The sequence below is a fragment of the Eublepharis macularius genome, chromosome 17 (assembly GCF_028583425.1).
Source record: "Eublepharis macularius isolate TG4126 chromosome 17, MPM_Emac_v1.0, whole genome shotgun sequence".
NCBI classification, from domain to species: domain Eukaryota; kingdom Metazoa; phylum Chordata; class Lepidosauria; order Squamata; family Eublepharidae; genus Eublepharis; species Eublepharis macularius.
The window spans coordinates 16,776,363-16,791,473 of NC_072806.1; the positions used below are offsets into that span (position 1 = coordinate 16,776,363).

General features: G+C 47.0%; 1 protein-coding gene across 1 annotated transcript; it reads left to right on the forward strand.

The window, feature by feature from the left end:
- The first annotated feature begins 3,529 nt into the window (after nt 1-3,529).
- On the forward strand, nt 3,530-13,268 carry TAS1R1 (taste 1 receptor member 1). Its single transcript, XM_055001806.1, has 5 exons — nt 3,530-3,820; nt 5,838-6,590; nt 8,973-9,185; nt 10,367-10,487; nt 12,334-13,268. The coding sequence occupies exons 1-5, from the start codon at nt 3,542-3,544 to the stop codon at nt 13,266-13,268; spliced, it is 2,301 nt and encodes a 766-aa protein (XP_054857781.1). The 5' UTR covers nt 3,530-3,541.
- Nucleotides 13,269-15,111: the final 1,843 nt, after the last annotated feature.

Sequence of the window (15,111 nt, forward strand, 5' to 3'; positions counted from 1 at the left end):
GAAGAGAGAGGATAAAACGGGACGGCGAAGGAGCGCTGCTGAGGGCTCTCTGGAAACTCGAAAGGATGATAGAGAATTCCTAGGGAATCTGGTTCTTTTGTGTGAGCGGAACAACCTTCAGGATATATTCGACCCCCCCCCCCCCATCGTGCCTTAGTTCAGGGATGGGCAATTGTTTTGGCTCGGGGGCCACTTTGTGGGAGCGGAGGTTAGCGGAGGGCCGCACCTTTTAAAATGATTGCATTTGTTAGTTAACTTTGCATTTCAGAAAAGGTATAAATTTTATCATAAAAATCAATAAATATAAATTAAATAAAATAGTGGTAGTTTTATTCAATTTATTTATTGTGCTAATTTCATATCATCTATAGCTGCAAGCACATTTAATTTTAGAATCAGTTTAATGAGACAAATGTACCCTATCACACTGACTGTCTTGGCGGGCCACAAAAAACTCTGTAGCGGGTCGCATGTGGCCCGTGGGCCGCAATTTGCCCACCCCTGCGGACCCCAAATCTCCAGGAACTTTGGCCACGGGACTTGGCAACTCTACCCAGGTTTTCATCACTTCTAACTGGGATGCTTTTTAATTACTTCTTAAAACATTGCAAGCCTCTTTGAAGTATTGGGGCAAGTTGGGGCAAGTGGAAGGAACTCATAATAATCTGGCACTAGCAGTATGTGGGGTTGCTGGTCTCTAGGTGGAGCCTGGAGACCTGATCAAAGTGTCCTCTATTGGGCAAAGAGAAATAAATTGCCTGTTGTTTTGCAGCAAGTTAACTCTTGTTCATTGTTTACCCAGTTTTGTTGTTCCCAGGTTGTGGATAGCTTGTTGCTAAGAGGAAATTTTGCTCATTTCGCTATGTGGGAATGGGGAAACTGAGAGGTTCTTGACACTGTATGGAAATGCCTACCCTTGTCCTTGCTACTGATTGTACTAATCTCACACTGTGTAATCTGCCTTGAGTCTCAATGAGAAAGGCGGACTATAAATAAATACAATTTGCAACAACCCTATAGGGCAAGGCAGCCTTTTGCATTCCCTTTGTAAGCCTCAGATGGGGCTGGGTATGGCAACCCCATAAGATGGTTGTTATCCCCGCACAGCTGGGACAGAGCAGTTTGTGACAGCCTACTGCAGCTAGTCTCACATGGTCATGCTGTACACACATGGCTTTACCAAAGTTCTACACAGGTTGCCAATAGTGTAAATGGGGTATTGCTAGAGGAATGTCACTGTAATCTTTTACTGTCCCTACAAGGGTTGTGTGTTAAATTTTTATCCCGTCTTTTCTCCTATGAGCTGCAGAGTAACTTATATCGCTTTTGCCATTTTCACAACAACCCTGTGAGTAAAGTTAGGCTGAAGGAGTAACAGGCCCAAGGTCACTCAATATGCTGCATTGCCGAGAGGAGATTCTCCAGTGTAACACAATAACTGGAGCCAGTTTGGTGTAGTGGTTAAGACTAGGAACATGTTTAGGGCAGTTGTTTCTGGACATTGCTACAGAGTGCAATATTTTAAATATAAACTCAAATACACACTGGGATATCTATGGCAAATGGTTACTAGATCCCCTTCCTCTTCAAATCCCTGAAATACAACAGAACTTGTACATTGTATTTGTGTGTGTGTTATGTGTCATCAAGTTACCTCTGACCTATTGCGATCCTATGAATGAGAGACCTCCAAAATATCCTATCATTAACAGACTTGCTCAGATCCTGCAAACTGGAGGGCGTGGCTTCTTTTATTGAGTCAAGCCATCTTGTTTTAGGTCTTCCTCTTTTCCTACTGCCTTCCACTTTTCCTAACATTATTGACTTTTCCAGAGAATCTTGTCTCACCATATGGCATGTTTACTCATCTTGGCACCTGGCAATCCCCCAAGGGGTCAAACACAACTAACAAATGATTATATTCGTTAAAAAATTAACCCAGCATAATTAATCTCATACAGAATATAAAAATAGTCCACAAACCCACCAAAGCTGAATACATAAAAACGTTACACTCAAATTTTATTTGGACTCTCCTGTGGAATACAATAGGGAAATAAGTGCTCGCGATTTGCTTAATGTTCTCACCGCATCCTAGAGGCTCTCTTCTCCTGAGATTTGCCATATCCTATTTCCTGTGAGTTAGGTCTGCGGTGTTTCCAGGTGTGCAGGTTTATGTAAATGATCCAGGATAATTTGGCAACACTGACCTCAGCTCTCTACCCTAAAAAGCAAAGAGTTTTTGCAACATGTACATTGTCTCCGGTTTACGTCCAAGATGGGTTGCTCTCTACCGCCCTTTCTCTACTTGTCACTCTTGGTCCTGTTCGGCTATGTTTCCATAGCCCAGAACCTTTCTTCCACCCTGAGACAGGATGGAGATTATACCATTGCAGGGCTGTTCCAAATTCACCGCAGCCACTTCAACAAAACAAAATCCAGACCGGAGGTTGACAGTTGTGAGAGGTGAGTGGATTGGCAATACTGCAGGATAGAGGACCAAGAGAGAGAGGGAAGGTCAATCCGTCCTATGCAATAAAAATCATGTTGAGTTGTGATGATGGAAGCTCTGTGCTGGGATGCGGCCATGGCTCAGTGGTAGAGGATTGGCTTTGTGTGCTGAAGATCCCAGGTTCAATCCCTGGCTTCTCTCGTTAAAACTATTAGGTAGGAAGTGAGATGAAGACTTCTGTCTCAGACCCTGGACAGATACTGACAGTCAAGAGTAGACAACACTGACCTTGGTTGACCAAGGGTCTGACTTAATATGAAGCAGCTTCATATGAAGTTTCCTCCATAGCTGTCCAAGCTCTGAAACGGCCCAGATCTTGTATAGGTGAGATAGCATGTATACCTCCCCACTCTCTTAGCTTTCTGAGCAAGGCTCTTCTTGCCTTTCCAGCATTTATACAAAAGCTTTCTGTGTGGTGGTGCACATCCTCTGAAATTCTGTAGCTTTTCACGGCCCCTTAGTTGAGTATTGTTTGTTGCCAAATTGAGACAGCTCCTTCCTTCCCCGTTTCTCCTCTCCAGGGATTAGGAGATGCTGAATAGATTTGTTGTTGGTTTTTCAGCTGGTTGCTTGAGTTTGTTTTGATCATTTTACCCGTTGGCCTCGGTTTTGTATGTTGCTTTGGCGAGACGTGCCAGACGATTACTTCAAGCAGGGCTTTTTTTCAGTGGGAACACGGTGGAATGGAGTTCTGGCACCTCTTGAAAATGGTCACATGGCTGGTGGCCCTGCCCCCTGATCTCCAGACAGAGGGGAGTTTAGATTGACCTCTGTGCTGCTGTGATCATTTTCACCGAGTGCGATTTAAACTTTAAAAAACTCCCGTTGTTCCAATTGACCCAAAGTGACGTCATTGTGCAGTCCTGAGTTCCACCACTGAGTTCCACCACCTCTTTTCCAGAAAAAAAGCCCTGACCTCAAGTATCATCTCCCCCATTCAAATCTTTTGGACCCAAGTTCCTCTGTGGCTTTTCTCGCTTCTGCAGTGTGAGAGACTGGAGCAGACATAGCTACCACCTCGCCCAGGCCATGCGGTTTAGCATCAAGGAAATCAACAACTCCAGCAGCCTCCTCCCGAACGTCACATTGGGCTACGAAATCTACGACACCTGCTCGCAGGTGGCCAACTTGTATGCCACGCTGAGTCTTCTCTCTCAAGGCGTCGAGAGCTGTCACAGCCATGGGCATATCCCCATTGCGGACAACTACACATGCTACCTGCCCAGAGCTGTGGCTGTAATTGGACCTGATACCAGCGAGTATGCTCTGATGACAGCCAGCCTGTTGGGCATCTTTCTTATGCCAGAGGTAATCCTGGAAAGACTGCCATTGATGGGTTAGACCTGATCAAGTTTCTCTATTACTGTCTTAAGGAGGGTTCGTTCAGGATAAGCTGTACTGTGGGTTCTGGCCTCCTTGTAACACACACCATCTGCCCTGATAGCTCTGCCCACTGATCAAGGAGTGGGGAGGTGGTGGCTCAGCGTTACAAGCTGTGCCTTGCATACAGAAGGTTCCAGGTTCGATCCTCAGCATCTCTAGTACCAGGTATTGGGAAAGACCTTTTTCCACTGAAGCTGTAGGCAGACACAGTAGATAATTCTGACAGACCAATAGTCTGACTGTAAAAAGCAAAACAGAGGCCCACCAGAGTGCTGCCAATGTGAAAAACAATTGTAACAACACAAGAGAGTATCACGAAGGAATGAAACCCAAAATTACAAGAATAATTTGTGAAACCTAACTAACAAAACATTCAATAATACACCAATAAAGAACGTATTTGTAATTTAATCATATACTATTATTACCCAATTAACTCTTTTGAACAAACTATACACAATTGAGACACACAAAAGTCACCACAGCCACTTCAAAACTACATACAATATATACTCAGAGGCTATAATTTAAAGTGCTGTGTGCTTAACCTTGCTGTAAAGAAATAAATATTTACTATAAATACAATTCATCATATAATTATAACAATGCTGTTAAAGTGCAAGGTGCTGAGGCAGAATTGTTCATTTGAGCACAAAGCCTCGCCTATAATTCCACTAATGAGTTGTAGAAGTGCCGTCGGTGAAACAATTCAAGAAGGAGTGATCCAGGTCATTCGATTCTTCTTCAAAGATGGCAAGAAGATATCAAGATAGATGTTGACACATTTCTAATTCATTCATAACGTTGTAATAATCGCATACACGTGTCAACCACTCTCCTCCATAAACATCAGATGTAACAATGTGGGTCACACGTTATAATTGTATGATGAATTGTATTTATAGGGTAATAATAGTATATGATTAAATTACAAATACGTTCTTTATTGGTGTATTATTGAAGGTTTTGTTAGTTAGGTTTCACGAATTATTCTTGTAATTTTGAATGTGAAAAACAAAACAGTACAAAATGCATGGATAATTAATCGAGAATGACATTCCAAGTACATTCTTGTTTCGTATTTTCATCAGATGCAGAAGAAGGTTTTAGGCAACAACAAAAAAATTCCAGACAGGACATGAAGTCATCTTATCTCCCTATAACCCACCATCTGAATAAAAGATTTGCATCTTCCAAGATGAAAGGTGCTTGCATTTTCATAATCTCCGCTTCCAAGATCAGACAGAATGAATCTGCAGCTAATCCTAGTAAAACAGGCTAAAAAAATGGAGATACTCGTGGTTTAGGGTAGCATATAAACCTATTTATTCAGAAAGTTTATGACATAGGACAACTTCCCATCCTGTTCAGCCACATACTGTTGTGTTAGATCAAGATTTGTGTCCAGTAGCACCTTCAAGACCATCAAGATTTCTGGGGTATAAGCTTTTGAGAGTCAAAGCTCCTTTCATCAGATACGAAGAGAATGACTCTCAAAAAACTTAAATTCTAGAAAATTTTGTCAGTTTTTAAGGTTCTACTGCACTCAAAACTTGCTTTTCTACTGTAGACCAACACAGCTACCCACCTGGACTATTGGGGTTTTTTTTGTTTGATAACATCTTACAGACCTGATAAGACCTGAAATGAGAATTTATGTGGAATCTGTTAATATTAGTAATTTTCCATGCATGCTGTACTGCTTGTTTTCATATTGGCAATACTATTTATAATCTCTTGTGGTTCTCTGTTTTTCTGTTCCGGCTGCTTCCACTGAGTACCAGTTCCTTTCCAGCCCCTTCATCAAAAGAACATCTTCCTATGTTCTTTTCCCAGTGACGGGGCTACTTACCCAGTCTACTTAGCCAGTCACCCCTTTCCCATCATTATCCCCAATGTACTTTTTTGCCTCGTTTTGGCTCACTCAGCCCCTCTCTTTCAGATCAGCTATGAAGCCACCAGTCCGATGCTAAGCCAAAAGCGTACCCACCCCTCGTTTCTGCGCACCATCCCCAGCGACCGCCTGCAAGTGGAGGCCTTGGTGCGCCTGCTGAAGGCTTTCCAATGGACCTGGGTAGGGACACTGGGCAGTGACAATACCTACGGGCGCCAGGGCCTACAGACATTGCATGAGGTGGCCACCAAAGAAGGTATCTGCTTTGCCTATCAAGGGATCATCCCCATGGAAGCTGGCAACCCGGAACTGGTGGCAAACGTGCTGGCTGTGCAGGCTTCCAGTGCCAAGGTCGTCATTGTTTTTGCCAACAAGCAAAGTGCCATGATTTTCTTCCAGGAGGTTGTGAGGCAGAACATGACTGGGAAGGTGTGGCTAGGCACAGAGGACTGGTCATTGTCCCAAGAAATCTTGGGAATTCATGGCATTCGTGGTATCGGTACAGTGATTGGGGTGACGATTATGGAGGCTCCGGGAACGTGGAAGTTTGAGGCTGTTTCCAAGTGTTCGGCGAATCAGAGCTTAGAGGCTTCCTGTTACCAAGGTTGCAGGGAGACCTGCAGCCAGCTCTGTTCCCAGTTGCCTGTTCCAGCACTCCAGTGTTTATTGACGCCATCTCCATACGACACCCACGCTGCTTTTAATGTGCACTCTGCTGTGTATGCTGTGGCACACAGCCTCCATCGCTTACTGGATTGCCAAACGGGTGTGTGCCGCAAGGATACTGTCTATCCCTGGCAGGTGAGCATCCATTTCTCACCAGGCGTGTCCAATACCATGGCTGATTCCGCACACGTTGGATAATACACTTTCAATGCATTTTGTCAATCGTTTGAGGTGGATTCAGGGCTGAATCGAGGGGGGGGCAGGGGGTAGTCTGCCCCCGGTGCCACCAGGGAGGGGGCGCCGGGAGCAGCTCCCAGCTGCCGGAGTGCGCAGGTGGCAGCATGGGCAGCCGCGCTGCCTTTTGCTTGCCCCGCGGGACAGGGGGCGGCCGGCTTGCCGCGCACCCCCTGTCCTGCAGGGCAGGCAAAGGGCAGCGCGGCTCCTGTCCTGCGGGGCAGGCGCATGGCGCGGGCAGCCTCACAGGCTCCCGTGCTTCCTTTCGCTTGCCCCGCGGGACAGGGGGCAGCCGGCTTGCCGTGCACCCCCTGTCCTGCAGGGCAGGCAAAGGGCAGCGCGGCCGCCCACGCCATTTGCTTGCTCCGCAGGAGAGAGGGCAGCCAGCCACCCCCTGTCCTGCGGGGCAGGCGTATGGCGTGGGCAGCCTCGCAGCTCCCTGCACTGCCTTTTGCCTGCCTTGCAGGACAGGGGGCGCGGGGCAAGCTGGTCGCCCCCTGTCCCACGGGGCAGGCGAAAGACAGTGCGGGGGGCTACAAGTCCGCCCTCACCATTTGCCTGTGGAGAAGCGAATGGTGCGGGCGGCTTCCCAGCCCCGCATGCTGCCTCCAGTGCCCGTGTGATGACGTCACCAAAATGACGTCATCATGCCACGCTGTGTGCGCGCGAGAAAGACCCAACAAGGGTTGCCCCGGGCGTCGGCAAAGCTAGATCCGGCCCTGGGTGGATTTTTTGTTCTGCACACAAAAAAAGCCATTCCAAATTATCTATAAAGAGGATTGGAAGTGCATTATCCAACATGTGCGGAATCAGCCCATGCCTGGCTGGGGCAAAGAGTGGAGGGGGGCAGGTTTCCACGAGGGAGAAATACTCTGGGCTTTCCTGAGGTCCCAGGAAAATGGAGAAATGAAATGATGGTGAGACCAGCAAGCGCAGCATAGATCCTGCTCTTAACCAAACCATAACACTATGGTTATGGGGGCGGCACCCTTCTTTAACTGAAGAGCCAAACTACGTAAATATTCAGAGTAAGAAATCAAAACAGAACCAGTATAATAAAACCCATTTGTATTACTGAAAATATATTACTGATAACTACAGTAATAACATTTCTGATCATTGACATCTGGATTAATAATCTTTAAAATATCCATAGTCCAAACCCTGGTTGATCCTAGTCCTTTATTAGGAAATGGCATCCATAAGGTCTCACAATAAGTCACAGGAACATGCATGATTGTTTTTGTGCACTGCCATAGATCTGCTCACAGCTAACACTTGGATTACTGGCATTGTTCATCTTTCACATCTTTTAGAATTCCTTTAATCCCATAAAAAAATCTTTGCCTGTCATTCCCTTCACTCGCTGGTTACTCTAGCAACTCCTCCAACATATGTTAACTTAGAGATTGCATTATCTTTTTAAAAGCGCCATATTTGGTTTCCGACTGAACCAGATGTAGCTCTAGAACTATAGAGTGCAAACCCCTGGGCTATCCCAGCTCTCGGACAGTGCAATCCGAAACAGTTTAAGATTGCACCATAAATGAGCAAGGAGTCCATCAGAAGACGGAAGGACAGAACAACTATATTTGTTGAGGAGCAGGGATTTTACAAACTGATCCTGTATGCATTTACTCCAAAATAAGACCCACTGACCACAGTACAGAATTGAAATGGTACATAGGACCACAGTGTTACTGTACCTTGTGCTCCATGAGCAGCTGAGAACAGATTTTAAAACCTGTACTGAATGGCATGTAATATATTGTTTTAATCTCAGAATTCAGAGATACTGGGTGGTAGAAGGGAGGAGGGGAAAAACAAACAAACCCAGAATATGTTCCCAGATTTATGCTGCAGTCCTAAACAGTCACACCTTTCTATGCCCAGGGACTTCAAAGGACTTGGATGGGTGTAATTCTGCTTAGGATAACATGGATGATGCTGGGGAGGGTTGATAGTAGAACTGCCTGTTTTACCTGGTCTGACCAGCTGCACAGCAACCACGACATCCGTTTAATTTAAGCCACTTTCTCAGCAGCCAGATGGACTCTCGTCTGTACCACAAACTTAAACTGGCTTTAGAGTCATTCCTCTTTGCCAGGCAACTCTGGGAACTGTTGTTTTTGCATGGTTGTCTCCTTCACCCAGTGTTGGCAAGGAATGCGTGTGTGTGTGTTGGGGGGCGACTATGGCAGTTTTCCGGGAATACAACCAAAACAGGTTTGTAGTATAGAAAGACCCTTGCACCATGGCACACTCGCTCTCTCTTTCCTGCAGCTCCTGAGAGAAATTAAAAGGGTGAACTTCAGCCTGCATGGTAGGCAGATCTACTTTGACAGCAAAGGGGACCCCCAGATAGGCTACAACCTTGTCTCGTGGAAGTGGGCAGGACAGAAATGGTCCTATGACGTGATTGGGTCACTCAGCAGGAATCCAGACCACCTGACCATCCGGAAAGACAAAGTGCAGTGGCACACCAGGGATAGCCAGGTAAGGAGTCACCTGGGAATTTCAAGGCTGCAGAAAGGTGGATGTGCCCCCTCCAGTGATGGAGGCAATTTGAAAGCAGAAGACCTGTTCCACTGGATGCACTTGATGTTACCTCTAGTCAAACAGGTTCGACAGGTTGTTATATAGTTTCAAAAGCCTGCAAAACAGGTTTGATGGTGTGTGGCAGCGGACAGCGGAGTTAAAGGACTAAATTTGTGTATGGCATTAGAAGCAGTGCTGCTGTCCTACGCAAAGACCAAGTGGGGGAAAAATGTGTTAATTGAAGAGCTGCCTTATACTGAATCTAACCTTCTGTCTATCAAGGTCAGAATTGTCAGCCCTGAGTGGCTCTCCTGCATGCAAAGCAGATGGTCTTCCACAGAGCCACAGCCCCTTCCTGTCCCAACTGCGGCTGTATTCAGGCCTAGCTGTAGTTAGCCACAAAGTTTTGCAATAGTGGGACTAAGGACTTCTACCTATCTGCCTGTCCTCATCTTTGCTGCTCCTGGTCACATGTACTCCAGCTTGCTGATAATAGACCTAAGGGCAGGGCTTTTTTTCAGCAGGAACGCAGTGGAACGGAGTTCCGGCACCTCTTGAAAATGGTCACATGACCAGTGGCCCTGTTCCCTGATCTCCAGACAGATTGCCGTGGAGGGCAATCTAAACTCCCCTCTGTCTGGAGATCAGGAGGCGGGGCCACCGGCCATGTGACCATTCTCGCGAAGGGGGATTTAAACTTTAAAAAACTCCCCCCTTTTTCCAGCTGACCCAAAGTGACATCATTGTGCAGTCCTGAGTTCCACCACTGAGTTCCACCACCTCTTTTCCCAGGAAAAAAGCCCTGCCTAAGGGTAATGTGAGGTGTAAAATCAAAACAATATAATTGCATTTTTAAAAAATGTTCCCTCTTAAAATATTTAACTCCAAGAGTAGGCGGTCCTCCTCGTCTTAGATCAAACAGAGCACCTCTTTGCAACATGGATCCATGGATCGCAGCCACTGATGCCCTCTTCTCTACATATCTGTCTAATGCCCTCTGAAAGCCATCTTTGGAATGGCTTTAACAAAGGAAATGTTTTTTGCCATGTCCAACGTTCCCATGGTTTAGCCACTGGGACCACCAGAAGGGCATCCCTCAAAGTGAACTGGCCACGCCGTTCTGTGCTCCTCCCCACCAGGTTCCTGTCTCGGTGTGTTCCCAAGATTGTGCAGCAGGTGAGCAGAAGGTACAACAGGGGATTCATCCGTGCTGTTTCCATTGCGTGGCCTGCTCCCCAGGGACCTTCCTGAACAAGAGCGGTGAGTAAAGCATTGGCGGGCAGCCCATGAGGAAAGGGACGCTGGCTGCCCCTGTTCCGCCTCCCTTCCCTCGACCTCGTGGCCTTCCCCGGACACCTGGTGGCTGAGCTTGAAGATGCAAAACTCCCCTTCCTGTCTCCACCTGTAACATGGGCATGTAAATAGGAGAGCTTCAGCGGTTTTGCTGCCCTGGGTGAATTTCATGAAACTCCCCCTCTTCAGGCATCTTGGAGTGTGTGTGTGTGGGGGGGAGGTCACCAGAGCTCGGATGAGAGTCAAATGGTTCTGCCCAGCCACTAACAGATGCGTTTTATTCTCTTCCATGCAAGTGAATGGAGTGTCCCATTCTATGCACTCATGTGCAGGGAAGGAAAACTGGAGGTGGGGACACAGTTGCCTGTGTTGTCCCAAGACAGCTGAGCAGGACGTTGTGTCTCCGCTACAGCAGTGGTCTTCCACTTTTCCAGACCAAGGAGATACTTTCTGCCTCCCAAATGACAGTATGGGAATCAAATGAGCTATAAGCATGTGGGAGGAAGAGCCAAACCTGGTGTTATGACTTTACCAACATGGCAGGGAGCTCCCAGGGTTGCCGTTCCCTAAGTGGGGGCAGGTAGGGTTGCCAGCCCTCAGGTGGTGGCTGGAGATCTCACCAGCATTACAACTGATCTCCAGCCAACAGAGATCAGGTCGCCTGGAGAAAATGGCTGCTTTGCAGGGTGGACTCTATGGCATTATACCCAGCTGAGGCGCCTTCCCTCCCCAAACCCTGCCCTCTCCAGGCTCCACCCTCCCAAATCTCCAGGAATTTCCCAACCTGGAGCTGGCAAACCCAGGGGCAGGGGATTCCCTGCTCCCAGCCTCTGTGTCATGGGCTGGGTCAGCACAGGCAGGATAATCTGAGTCTGGCCCGAGGTCGGTGCACGAGTTCAAAGCCAGGTGAGAGTTTCAAGTCTGAAGTCAAGAATCTGAAAGCCAAGTCAAGAGGTCCATAGGTAAGTTACCAGTCAGGGCCAGGGCTATCCAGAAGCAGAGTCAAGGCACAGTCCGGAGGTCACACAGCAAGGCAAGGGCAGGGCAAGGTGCAGCAGAGTGGTCGCAGCAGGAACAGGATTCTGACATGTTGCTAACACGCTCCCTGGTTGTCTGTGGCAGGCTTTTATAGATAGGCTGGGCATGCAGGCAGCTGCTTGGGAGCGATCCTGTGCTCACTCCTCATCGCTCTCAACAAGCAGCTGGCGCCTGGCCAGGAGGAGTGAACTTTGCCTCCTTGCCTGCAGTTCAGTTCTCAGCTTCCATCTATGGTGCTCAAAGGGAGCGCACACATAAGGTGAGCCCCCCCCCTGCTGGCCAGGTAGGGGGGCGGTGTGTGAGGGGCGGGGGTGGGGGATCCCCTGCCCCCATTGGGGGGTACGGTATCCCTATCACTCAGCCCTGGTTGACTCACAACACTCTGTCTCCTGTCACCACTCACTTGGCCGGAGGGAGGGAAAGGCGGGAGGAGAACAGGTCTCCCAGATGGGCTCCCAGAGTGGTGCGCTGCCCCAAGACCACTCCTGTGCTTTGCAGTGGGCCAATCTGGGCTCGAAATGGGCCGATCGGGCCCATTTGGGGCCCAAATCTGCCTGGGAGCGCAGGCCCGGGACTGCACACATGAAGAGTAAGGTGAGTGCCAGGTCCCCCGCTCCCGCTGGGAAGGTAAGGAGACCTGGCAACCATAGATCAACATTGCAAGCACATGTGGAGCATTAGAAATCCAACTGTTGTGTATATATGTGCGTGCGTATGCATGCAATCTTTAAGGAATGAGGTCTCCTTCCACTGATTTCCCCTCTCCCCCTTCCAGATCTCTATACTTGTCAGCCATGTACGAAAGATCAGTGGGCCCCTGCCAGAAGTGAGGCCTGCTTCAGCCGCAACACTGTATTCCTAAACTGGAGCGACCACGTCTCTCAGGCTCTGCTGACTGCCACCACCTTGTTGCTGTTGCTGATTGTGGGGACCATGGCCGTCTTTGTTCAGAAAGCACACACACCTGTTGTGAAGTCAGCCGGGGGCTGGCTGTGTTTTGTCATGTTGAGTTCTCTGGCCTGTGCCAATGTCAGCATTTATTGCTTCTTCGGGGTCCCGGGCAGGTACACCTGCCTGCTGGGGATACCGATGTACGTCATCAGCTTTAACGTCTGCCTGGCCTGCATGGCTGCCCGCTCTTTCCAGATCGTCTTGATCTTCAAGATGGCCACCAAGGCTCCAGGCCTGTACGAGGCCTGGAAGAACCATCACGGATGCAGCCTGTTCATCGGAGCCAGCACGAGTCTACAGGCATTGATGTTCCTTGTCTACCTGTGTGCTTCCCCACCATTTCCCTACCAGAATTACGATGTGTCCGACAAAGTGATCATCCTGCAGTGCAAAGACCCCAGTTCCGTGGTACCTATTCTCGGACTAACGTTTAACGGTTTGTTGGGTATCTTCTGCTTTGCCGTCAGCTATGTGGGCAAAGACCTGCCCAACAGCTACAACGAAGCCAAGTGCATCACCTTCAGCTTGGTGATTTACTTCGTCTCCTACATCTCATACTTTACCACCGTCAGTGTCTACAGAGGCAAATACCAGTCAGCCATCCATATCACCTCCCTTCTCACTACCCTCTTTGGGATCTTCGGAAGCTACTTCGTCCCCAAGATTTACATCATCCTCTTCCGAACAGAGCTCAACACCAATGAACATTTCCAGATGTCTATCCAGAGCTACACCAAGAGGAAAAATAAGTCAAAGTGAAGCGGGGACTGGGGATGCCCCCACAGGAATAGGGCTGGCCAAATTCTGTAGGTACTGAGCAGGCATTAAGTTGTCCTGAAGGGCAGTATATAAATCTATTATTATTATTATTATTATTATTATTATTATTATTATTATTATTATTATTATTATGGGGTGACAGTAGAGCAGAGCTCCACTGCTAAGCAGGAAACTCCTCTAGAGGAGTGGTTCTCAAACTTTTGGAAGTGGGACCTGCTTCTAAACATGGAGTGCCATCTGAAGCATACTTCAATTGATTTAGAAGGGTGTAACTGCGTAAAACAGCACTGTTAGTGTATTTTTGGGTCTTTCTTCTAAACTTACTGTCTTTTTCAGGACCTGCTTGCCAAATAATTCTGTGCTGCTTTCCCTACTCACAATATAAAATGCAAGAATCTCACATCACTGAACATTGAAATTTATTTTATTTTTCATATTGAATATTTGTAAATCTTGTTACATGCTGGGTTGGTTCCCTTTGGGGGAGAAGGACATTTTTGTAACATTTGCTTTGATTACAAAGATAGAAGAAGAGTCCAAGAGAAGGCACAGAGACACTCCTATGGGTCCACTCACCCACACCAGTTTCAGAAAGCCAGATATCCTACGTTCTCCAACTCCCAGCAATGTGTGTCTGCTTGTTTCAGAATGCCCTTTCTTCAGACACAAACCCGTTTGCCTTTCTTTTCAGCTTCAGTGTGTTTGTGTGTGTGTGCATGCACGTGACTGTGTGTATCACTTATTTCAAGCCCTGGAGGCAAAGTCCACTCCTAACACTGTATTTCCCAATGTTTTTTTCCATGGAGGAACCCCTAAATTAATTTATCAAATCCCGAGGATCCCCTACCTATGAAAATGTTCACAGGCCAGAAAAGGTTAATGGCAGGCAGTACAATTCCATTACTGCCAAATTATTGTCAAGAAACTTTATTTGTAAAGAGTTGCACACACGTCAGCTTACATTGTAAGAAAAAAGTGAAGTGTTCTCCTGTCTTTTTTGTATTCTCTAATCTTTTTTCCCCAAATATCAAAATATCAAATCCAAACAAAGTTTACTTGAACGTCAAAATAAAGTTCATAAGGTTTACTTTCAGTGTGATGTGTGGGCTGATTTTTGCACGAATGTTGAGTTTTTGACCGATTTCTCATGGAATTAACCCCTCCTGACAGAGTTCCGCAGATCCCTGGTGGGGAAACACTGTCCTAACACTTGCACCCCATTAAGGAGATATACAGTCATTGAGAAACAATCACCCCCCAGGCCTGCCATTTTAGGCCAAGCCCACAGGACAGACTCCCTCCCAGTAACCCATTCCTCCAAGTTTACAATAACATAACAACATTAGAGGCTGTATTAAATGCTTACTTCCCATGGTCTGCAAAGGGAACCCCAACTTCCTACTGAGCTTCCCACAGCTTCTATCTCAGCTCAGTTGGAAATAAAAAGCCGTATTATTACTGTGTCCCTAACATACAATTATTGATCAAGATGGGTAGCCATGTTACTCTGTCTGTAGCAGTGGAATTGAGCAAGAATCCAGTAGCGCCTGTAAGACTAACAAAATTTGTGGTAGGGTAGGAGCTTTCCTGACTCAGAGCTCACTTCTTCAGATACCCTACCACAAATTTTGTTAGTCTTCTAGGTGCTACTGGACTCTTGCTCTTTCCTAGTGATCCCATTATTGGTAACTTTTCCTCTACCATTAATGATCACAACAAAACACTGATAAACAATGTGGTTTTTTAAAAAACTATTAAGAGTAATACTCAAGAACGACTCATTTTTATCTCCAACCAGGAGCATTAAAAACTAGACTGTACA

Excerpts from the sequence above, each read along its gene's own strand:
- TAS1R1 (XM_055001806.1), top strand. The coding sequence starts at position 3,542 with ATGCGGTTTAGCATCAAGGAAATCAACAACTCCAGCAGCCTCCTCCCG. Across the intron at positions 3,821-5,837 it reads GCATCTTTCTTATGCCAGAG|ATCAGCTATGAAGCCACCAG; the intron begins GTAATCCTGGAA and ends CCTCTCTTTCAG. Across the intron at positions 9,186-10,366 it reads GGCACACCAGGGATAGCCAG|GTTCCTGTCTCGGTGTGTTC; the intron begins GTAAGGAGTCAC and ends CCTCCCCACCAG.